At 40.9% G+C, this 9,595-nt stretch overlaps 1 protein-coding gene across 5 annotated transcripts in view; it reads left to right on the forward strand.

The window, feature by feature from the left end:
• ACSL5 (acyl-CoA synthetase long chain family member 5) overlaps nucleotides 1-3,287 on the forward strand; it is a 630,479-nt gene extending 627,192 nt beyond the window's left edge. For all 5 annotated transcript variants that reach the window (XM_044055842.1, XM_044055844.1, XM_044055845.1 and 2 more), the window contains exon 21: nucleotides 2,404-3,287. In XM_044055842.1, coding sequence (XP_043911777.1) covers nucleotides 2,404-2,541 — 138 coding nt within the window. In that variant the 3' untranslated portion in view covers nucleotides 2,542-3,287. The remainder of the gene's footprint in view (nucleotides 1-2,403) is intronic.
• The last annotated feature ends 6,308 nt before the right edge of the window (nucleotides 3,288-9,595 follow it).

A 9,595-nucleotide genomic window follows, 5' to 3' on the forward strand; every position in this document is an offset into this window, starting at 1 on the left:
GTTCTTCTTCATTTCCACCTATTCCCCCTCTTCTTGGGGTGCAAGAGCTCTGAGTAATTCCTTGTACTGTTGTGCTTTCTCTCTAGTCAACTTCAGGCTCTTCGGCCTAGTTTCTGTTGACCTTAGAGCCAACTCTGACCACTGTTTGCTGTTGATTGTGACAAACAGTGGTGTATGCTGCAGGCTGGCCATTTCACTGATTTTAACCCACTGCCTCTTCCTTACTAGGAGGAAGTCTACCTGATCTGCTGCAATGTTTGTGCACAAAGCAGTGGCAGGTGTCCATCACCAAAAGACAGTAGTGCTGGGAACAAGTATCCAACAACCAGGGTACTCACTGTATTAGGTCCTGGGACATGACTGGAACTAAGAATGCCAGAGGAGTCTGGGTTATGTAATATATGCTCACTCATGTTGCTATGAGAGACTTCAGAGGCCAAGGATAAAAAGCATCTAATCTTTATGGTTCTCTGAATGGTGGCCCTTGTACTGCTCTGTTCTCACCCCAACACCAAGTGGCATGAAACAGGGAATAAATGTGTGGACAGACTCGTCAGCAGGCACAAGACAAGACGTACATAGAAAAAAAAATCTGGAGTACAATATCCAAATACTGCCTAGGCAAAAACATTGACAAAACTGAACCAGTGGAAGGAAGGAAGGTCATCGAACATGGTACTGAGTCCATGTGAGAAAACATTAGAAAAGTATTAAAGGAACTTATACAATGAAAAGAAAGACAGGGGGCAGGGACTGTGAAAGCAATACATTTTTTCCTGGATGCCAAAATATAATAATTTTTTTTAAATTGCCAAATGATCTAATGTTTAAATATTTCCAACCATGTATTATAATGTCTTTGATAAATTCACAGACTTTGTTTAATAATAATCTGTTTAATAAGACGTACCACATCATTATTAATTTTTGTTAATAAGAAGTATCGCATCATTATTAATTTTTTAAAATTTTATTTAAAGTACATAAGGTTTAAATTATTAGGACATTTAGTAAGTAGGGCAGTACCAGCTCGAATATCACACTGATAAGAATGGGAAGGGATTTGAATTTATAAACATTTATACCAATACACTTTATTTTACAACTAAATAAACCACTCCCATACCTGATAATAGGTATAGTGTCAGAAAGTTTGGGATGAAATGATCATTCTGTTTATTTTTTGTTTTGTTTGGATCGCTTGTCTGTGTGCTTAATAAAGGCTCTTTGAATGGAAACAGACTGTCTACCCTGCTTGGATTACTTCTGAATAACTACTAGAGTTAATAATTCTGTATAATATTGATCTTCTTTCAGCTTTTCCCTGTTAGGGGTCACCACAGCGGAACTCCAGTCCGCTAATGATTGGCAGTAGATTTTTATGGTGACGAGGTGCCAGCCCAATGCCCAACCTTCAACGAAGGCACGCATGTCTTTGGAACACCACTCAACTGCGGGGAGGACATGCAGACTCCACACAGAAGGTGCTCCATCCGAGAATCGGATGGGAGAACCTCTTGCTGTGCGGCGACAACACTACCGCAGCTTCCTAATTCTGTATAATATTGATAATATTTCAAAATAAGTTTTTTTTTTTTTTTTTGATTTAGGATGTTTTTAGTTCCCTACGTCTACTATAATTTTCTGCTTTTTAATATATAGTGATTAACCAGAAATACAGGAATTAAAAAACTTCCACACACGCAGGTTTCTTACACTGTTGTGAAAGTAAGTACCTCAAAATGAATTAAAGTCCAGGGATAGAGTGCGCAAGAAGGCAGGAAAACTTCAACAGAGATGATGGCAGATCAGAAATGATAAGTATTTTTTACAGACAGAGTTATGGATGTATTAAATGGTCTTCCTGTGAAAGTTATGATTCAAAAGTAGGGCCCAGTGGCAGAATTTAGAAATGCATGGCATTAACATAAAGGAATTTTAGGAGTACAGGAATAGCGATAGTTGTGAAAATGAATCGTAGTCTATCCATTAGGTTGGATGAAGAGCAGACTAGTTAGGATAAGTAATCCTTACCCTTCAGAAATTCTACCTTTCTTGGTGTCATTTAGTCCTATTTATATTTATCACACACACGAACATACCTTTTCATTTCCTTTATATTTATTAGGTCTTAAACTACACAAGGTTCACCAGACAAAAATGTGAGCACTTTTTTAAGCAACTTGCTTACGGTCATAAAAGAAGCATGTGAAGGATATTGAAAGGATTGCAACACATCTTCCAGGGCACATTCTTCATTTCAAGCTTTTATTTCAAATATGTACTGTAATCTGGCCTGTGATTATATTTGCGTTTAATCAGATAAACCCTTAGAAGTTGAGTTTAACTAGATTGCACGTGAAGACAGTATAAAATCTTTTTGTTTTGTTTTTTTCTAACCAGGTCAAAGACATATATGTTCATCCAGAGCTGTTCACCATTGAAAATGGCCTTCTGACACCAACACTTAAAGCAAAAAGAGCTGAAATAGTCAAACTTTTCAAGGAACAAATTGACAACTTGTATGCAAATCTGAATTGAATAAAGCATGGATTAACAGTGATTTAACTGCAGCTGATATGGACAGCACACTGTGGTACAGGAGAGCTGCGAAGAACCTGCACAAGACGAGGCACTGGGGCATCATGTCGCAACTTTCTGTTTGCTTCACTATTCCAACTTCAAAGCACAGACCAGTCAATTAAACTTATTGACCCAGTTTCAGCTACTTTGTGACTTTTTGCATGAAATAATGCAACATACATCAAATTTGTCTTGCTCTCAATTACTCAAAAAGAAAAAGAAATGAAATTTATGCATGTACAAATATTTTCAGATACTTTTTCTTAAAATGTACATGTCAGAAGTACACCCAACCCCAAATGAACTGATTGCAGCCCTTGTGCATCACCAGAGAGGACTGTCACTTTAGTTTTTGGATACCACAGTAACCCATAATCATGACTCAGAACAGTATGGATACACACTTCCTGCATCCAGAGGAGTACAAAAGTGGCTGTATTTCTCATATTACTGAACCACAAATATGTGTACTTGCCATATGACATGTCATATGGCCACTAGGAGTGTCACATTTGAATCTTAATAGGCCTTAGTGGGGTTTGGGGGCGTGCAAGTAAACCCCAGTTCCCACAGATGATGACAATGTGATACACTAACTCTAGGATGGACATGTATATAAACAGTTGTTGAAGTAAGATGCTGCCTCCTACATACTAGCATTTTCATGTCTGACTTCCTGTGAATAAATACAGAACACTTAAGTATTTTTTGGTTGGTTGTTTGCCAAATGTAGGTGACAGAAATATGACTAGAGCAACTACTGTATTAATGAATATTAATTTTGAAACTCACTAATGTATAAATGATAGCAATTTATATCCTGCTCTGTGACACAGAGAGATAAAACCCTGAATGCGACCCAGACAACTTGAGATCGATTAGTGGTTAAGGAAAGTGAAGGAGCCAGAAGGGCAGACGAGATGAACAATTTACATCAACATGCTCACCAGGGAGGGAGGGTTATGGTGGCTCCTCCCCCAATGATGACTTGGCACACCCCTGAGAACAGGCCCTTACGGGAGGAACTTGGGTGACTTCACCTTAGCTGATATGGTAGCCTTTGCGGAGCTGTGTCAGAAAGCAGGCATACCTCTGTATCAGGGCATAGGTGGTCTCTCTGCAGTGATGTGGTGACCACATGCCCACCAGGGGAGAGGTTATGCAGTATACTAAAACTATTCCTGTAGCTGCCAGGATGAAGACTCAATGACTGGGTCTCACCTCACAAGAAACAAATGGTTCAGGAACAGCTCTCACCTTGTGAGGAATGAATGGACCAATTGATCATGGGAAACTGATGGGTGGTAGGCAGCACAGTGTCAAAAGATATGCATATACAAAAATAACAGTCCATGAGTATCATTTTTCTATTGACTTATCATTTGATGACATAAAAATGAGTGAGGGAGAAGGTAAGCTGAGAATACTACACTGAAAGTATGGATTAATATTAAAAGTTAATGGTTAATTGCAAGCTCAGATCTGTGGTGTAAAGGCTTAATGCTCTGATTATGAGCCAGACATCCAGAGGCCACTTATTGCCTGGGGTAATGTAGGAGAAAAGTGGAGAAGGTGGGATGAGTGACTGATATCAGCTCACCCATCCTGGGAGAAGAGAGGCTCTCTGGTCCACTGCAGTGTTGGCAGCTTCTACAGAAAGGTGCAGGACATGTGACATATGGGCCAGGGATTTGCACTTAGCTCTCATTAGCTAGACATGTATGCCCACAGAGGAAGGCACTCTAAGTCCAAACAACTACAAGTGCACACATCAGCTGCTGAGGAAGGATTAGGACTAAAGAAAATCCCTAATGGCTACCTGAATGATGGTCTCTCCTTGGTCAGCTAGCATCCCACTGGGAAATGAATGGGTCAGTCGATTGCAGGAGGGCTGATAACTGACAAGCAGAAGGGAAAAGCATGGAACAGTATAAACTTCATTCAAAAAATACATTAATAAAACTGGTTGAGTAATCTAGGCTGTTACTGAAATATCACATTTACTTTGAGTTCAAGTCACTGTGGAGCTGATGGAAGCACCTTAGTCTATCTCCTTTTTTAATATTAATTTTAAGAGGCTGTGCATGTCTCTAGTCTGCATATAACAGTTCTTGCCCATGAGCATCATAACTAACTACAGAGCCCTTACTTAATGTACTTCATACAGAATTCTTGAATGTACAGCAGTTAAGTTTCACTGCTAGTGCCAGATTTGAAGTAAACAGGGTTACAGCTCATTGATCATAACTGCACACGTTGCATTTTGGTGACTGTTAGTGTCATAGAAAATCATTGCCAGTACTGTTTCTGTTATGGTACTGGTGGGTGCAGTTGTGTGGGGGCTTCATCTATATGTGTGTGTGTGTGTGTGTGTGTGTGTGTGTGTGTGTGTGTGTGTGTGTGTGTGTGTGTGTGTGTGTGTGTGTGTGATCTTAGTTAGTATGTATAACTAAGGGGGGTGCGGAATTTGTCCCACCATATAGGGGAGTACAGGGCCTTGCCTGCTCTAAATGCATTATTTTTGTCTGAACAAAGCTTTTACTGCAGAAAACTTCTAGCTTTATCCAGAAGTTAATCAAGGAATTATAGCAGAAGCACAAATCACAATATATGTTTATTCATGTGCTGACTTAAGTCCATTGATCATGTATAAGCCTGAAACATAATGTAAGAGGCTAATTTTTTTTTTCTTTATCTTTTGTTCACCCTGCTCACTGACCATCAAGCCACCCCAATCATACATAGACCCATTTTCCCTGGTGGTGTGGGATCATCCTACTGATCCACGAATGTGAGAGCCTGTATTGGGGGGGGGGGGGCAGTCACCCACACAGACACTAGGGAGACGCTTTTGCTGTAGGCAGCATCCTGGCAATTGTGTGCCTTTTTCTGTTACAGCCATAACCCCACCCCAGATGGTGATGTACACTGCTGGCACTGCCTAACACTCTGCCAGTCCATGCATACATGCACACTCCTTTGCATGTGTGGAATTGGAGTTACCATCATTGGCTTGGACAAGCACAATGCATGCTACTTCTGGCCTGGCTTCTGCTTTCAGTGGTTTGTTAGTCCTTCACGTCATGCCACTAGATCTCTCCCCCCCAGGATAGGCACCGCCCATCCTCCCTGCCAGCATTGTCAGTCACCAAACCACTAATCAAAGCTGGGTTGCCTGGATCATAGTCAGGTCTTTATCCTTCTATACCACTGGGCTGGCTGGCAAAAGGCTTACATGATAAAGTAACAACTGATGAATGAACACAATACTGTAGAAACAATCTTAGAACTTTAGAGTGTGCGGAGAGGACAAAATTTTCAACATACATTGCATGTATATAATTTATATTTAAAGCAGTATGCTTCCAGAATCTAAGCATATTACATTTGAGTCATGTGGAGTAGTTAGGGAGCACCCCCCACTCCCATAATGAAACAATGTAGAATTCTTAAAGCTACAATTCAGGGCAAAACAATAACTAGGAAACCTTCTTGTTGCATTAAAAAGTAAATACAAGAAAAGGTGTAATTCTACTATACAATGCCCTGAAATACAGAGAGAGACTTAAGATATTTATTGGTGAGGCCACTGCTGTTTAGGAATTTTTATCCATGGAAATTAGGTGAAGATGGATAGCCACTCTTTAGGTCCAACTACCAGTGGCTCTACTTGAGAGAGGCACTGAGAACTAAGGTCGGATGGCACTATGCCAGGGTAATCCTATGGCTAGGCTTGTAAAGGCCCCAGGGCCATTAGCCTAGTACACACCTATGAACACTCCTATGAACCTATGAACGTTGAGAACTTTGCAGATGTCCCAGTGCATTAAAGTCATCCTTTGCCTCAGAATGTTGGACTGATCCATGGCTAAAAGGGGGAGGAGATAGCACCACGTTTGAGAAGGATCTGTGCTGCAAATAGCCATCAGTCACAAGTCCCTTTCAGATGACTTCCAAATAACAAAAAGTCTCTAGTTTTGTATTTTGTTGGGGGAGTCTTTTGTCTTCTGCAAATTACCATCAGGGAATTCTGGTGCCTCTTCTCAATTGCCAGGTCTAGCTACTCCTCATGACCTCTCCCAGATTTACATCAAATAGGATCAGGGCCAGCAAGGCAATCAAGGAATCCTGCTCTTCATAATACTGCTGCTGGGAGTGTTTTCCTATCTTTTCCCTACCCTCATGCATGCACTGGTAACACCCCATGGGTGGGTTGTGCAACAGGCAAACTACTTCAATCTATGCTTCACTACAAGTACTGTTGGTGACTCCGTGCTGGGTGAGGAAAGTACATCTAATTTTTGTCTGTGACTTGCTTAAACATATAGAGCTGCTTTTTGTTTTACCTGTTCCATTTTGCTTTCTGTTTTAAGAAATCTGCTTGGTGTGGTGTTTTTGTTCTGCGTGGCAGAAATTCACTTACATTACCCAAGCTGCACAATGCACATGTTTTTTTCCCACTGGTTAATTTGTTTCTTGAGTGATAATTAAATACACAGAGAATATCTGTGGCTTTGTCTTTTCTGATAAGACTCAAGGCCTTCAAAAACTACAAGCACTATTGGTAACTCCCTGCTGGTTATTTTTCCCACCCACCCTTGCATTCCTTAATCTGCTTTTAAACTCAGTGATTTTAGGCTGCCCACCCTTACTGTTTATATATTGAATTATTTATTTGCCTTTCCTTGTACTTATTTTAAAAAAAAAGCACATGTTGCCTCTCATTGTCTGTTCTACTGATTTACTTGCTTTGAATTCATTATCTAGCAAGATGTTGGATAAAGTGGTGGATTTTTACACTCAAGCAAGCTCTTTTCTGTGTTTTTACAACAAGGGAACACTGGATTTTCCATCTAGTGGCAGTGGGTGGTAGCCTGGTCTATACATGTTTGGGAAACACACTAGAGATTCCTGCATGTAGTTGTTTTATTGGCTGGAGGGCTTATTAATCACCTTAGTTTTAGTGCCTTTATAAATTCTGCACAACTGAGTGGCTCTTGGCTCATTTCTGCAAAGTGAAGTACTTTTATTGAATGATCATACTTTTATAAGCTGTTTAAAGTACACTGCTATCTTCAAATGACTTATTTTCTTTCCTTAAGTTTACGTTTGTTTTGGCAGCAGTTCACTTACTCTTGTATTGTGCTTTTACATTAGCAGGACTGGGATTATTCATTTAGGGGCAGTAGGTGTTTACCTGCTCTATTTGAGTTGAGAAACACACAAAAGTACTCTAAGTGTGGTTGTTTTAGTGGCTAGAGGGTTCAGTAATCAGTTTTCTGCATTTACACTGCTGTGATAAATTGGGCACATGTGCTCACTGTGCCAATGCCCTGTACAGACGCAAACATTTGGCAACATTGCTTATTTTCATTATACTGTGAAAGTGTACTGTGTTATTTATTGTTTGCATTTCTTTAAAGTTTAAAGTTGCATTTTACAACTGCTGTAAGGGCTGCTGTTCTGCACTGAAATACATTGCATCTGGTGTTTCTTAGCTAGTAATAGGCGTCTGTTTGTGGTTCCTTAACACTTGGGCTCCAAACCAGTCATTTTACAGTAAGAGAGTCAAAGTCTACACACCTGTGGTATGAGAGGGCTGATTTCATCTATCTGAGCTGGGAATTCTGGTGGAAAGCTCATTGTGTGCTTACCTGATGGGCCTTAGGGCATAGTTAGTGTAAAACCTCCTTTTTTCTGGTCATATCTAAGCACTGCATTTGCTGTTCATGCAGCAGTCATTACTGGTGCCTTGAACCTTACCTCATTCCTGCATTACTCATGAGGCAGGTAGCTTGCATGGTGAGCAGCATTTACGCATTTAGTAAGGACTGGTTAGGTCTACCTTACCTTATTATAACACCAGGAGTATTGCTGCTCAGGGAACATCTAGTATGAACACTGCACAGCATTGGTGTTTAGGTTAGCACCCTTCCTTCATCTGGTTACAAACACCCTTCACTCCTACCCCTTACAAGTACACATTTGGACTTGCAACTATAGATGGGCACTTTCCTGCTATCTCTGCATCCAGCATGGTGGACATGGGCATCCTAAGGCAATGTAATAATTGCCTTATGTACACTGACAACTGGTTAATTCTTGAACAGACAAATACAGAATGTGAGAGATGTAATTACACATTGACACTGGAGGCTAGATTCTCACATACAGACACAAAAAGCAACAACTAGGTTGCCAGCAACTCACACACATCACTCACTGCATGCACAAAGGACCAAACACATAGACCCACATATGCAGAGGTGCTCACATGCAATTTACTCAAACCTCAAAGGCCTCTCAGGCACAATCCTCAGAAGCTCTACGTGCACACAAATAAGACAGTTCCCAAAAACACATAAAGCCACATCTCATTGTATCTCAGATATCAAGCCCAACACTCCACAACCCAATATTCTGGTCATAGGAGACTCCATTGTGAAATACACTGATGTCCTTCTTACCAGGCTGGATGATGGGAATGTTGCAGTTAGTTTCTGTCAGGAGCCAGGATTCACCAGATTATGAAAGCATTCAGGTCACTTACCCCTAAGTACCAGTATAACTCAGTCATATACCACATGGGCGTCAATGACGTAAGATGTACCTCCTTGGACTTTATGAAGAGAGACAAGACTGAGCTCTCAGAATGTGTGTCACAGGCAGGTATGAGCCTGGCACAGAGCAGCATCCTACCATCTCCAAGGATGATGCCACAATACCAGCAGGTATGAGCCTGGGACTGAGTAGCATCCAACCATCTCCAAGGATGATGCCACAATACCAGCAGGTATGAGCCTGGCACTGAGCAGCATCATACCATCTCCAAGGTTGATGCCACAATATGAGCAGGTACGAGCCTGGCACTGAGCAGCAGACTACCATCTCCAAGGATGATGCCACAATATCAGCAGATATGAGCCTAGCATTGAGCAGCACTCTACCATCTCCAAGGATGATGTCACAGTACCAGTAGGTATGAGCCTAGCATTGAGTAGCATCCTAATGT

This window comes from Protopterus annectens, chromosome 14.part0 (assembly GCF_019279795.1).
Source record: "Protopterus annectens isolate FY-2018-M chromosome 14.part0, PAN1.0, whole genome shotgun sequence".
Classification (NCBI taxonomy): Eukaryota; Metazoa; Chordata; order Ceratodontiformes; family Protopteridae; genus Protopterus; species Protopterus annectens.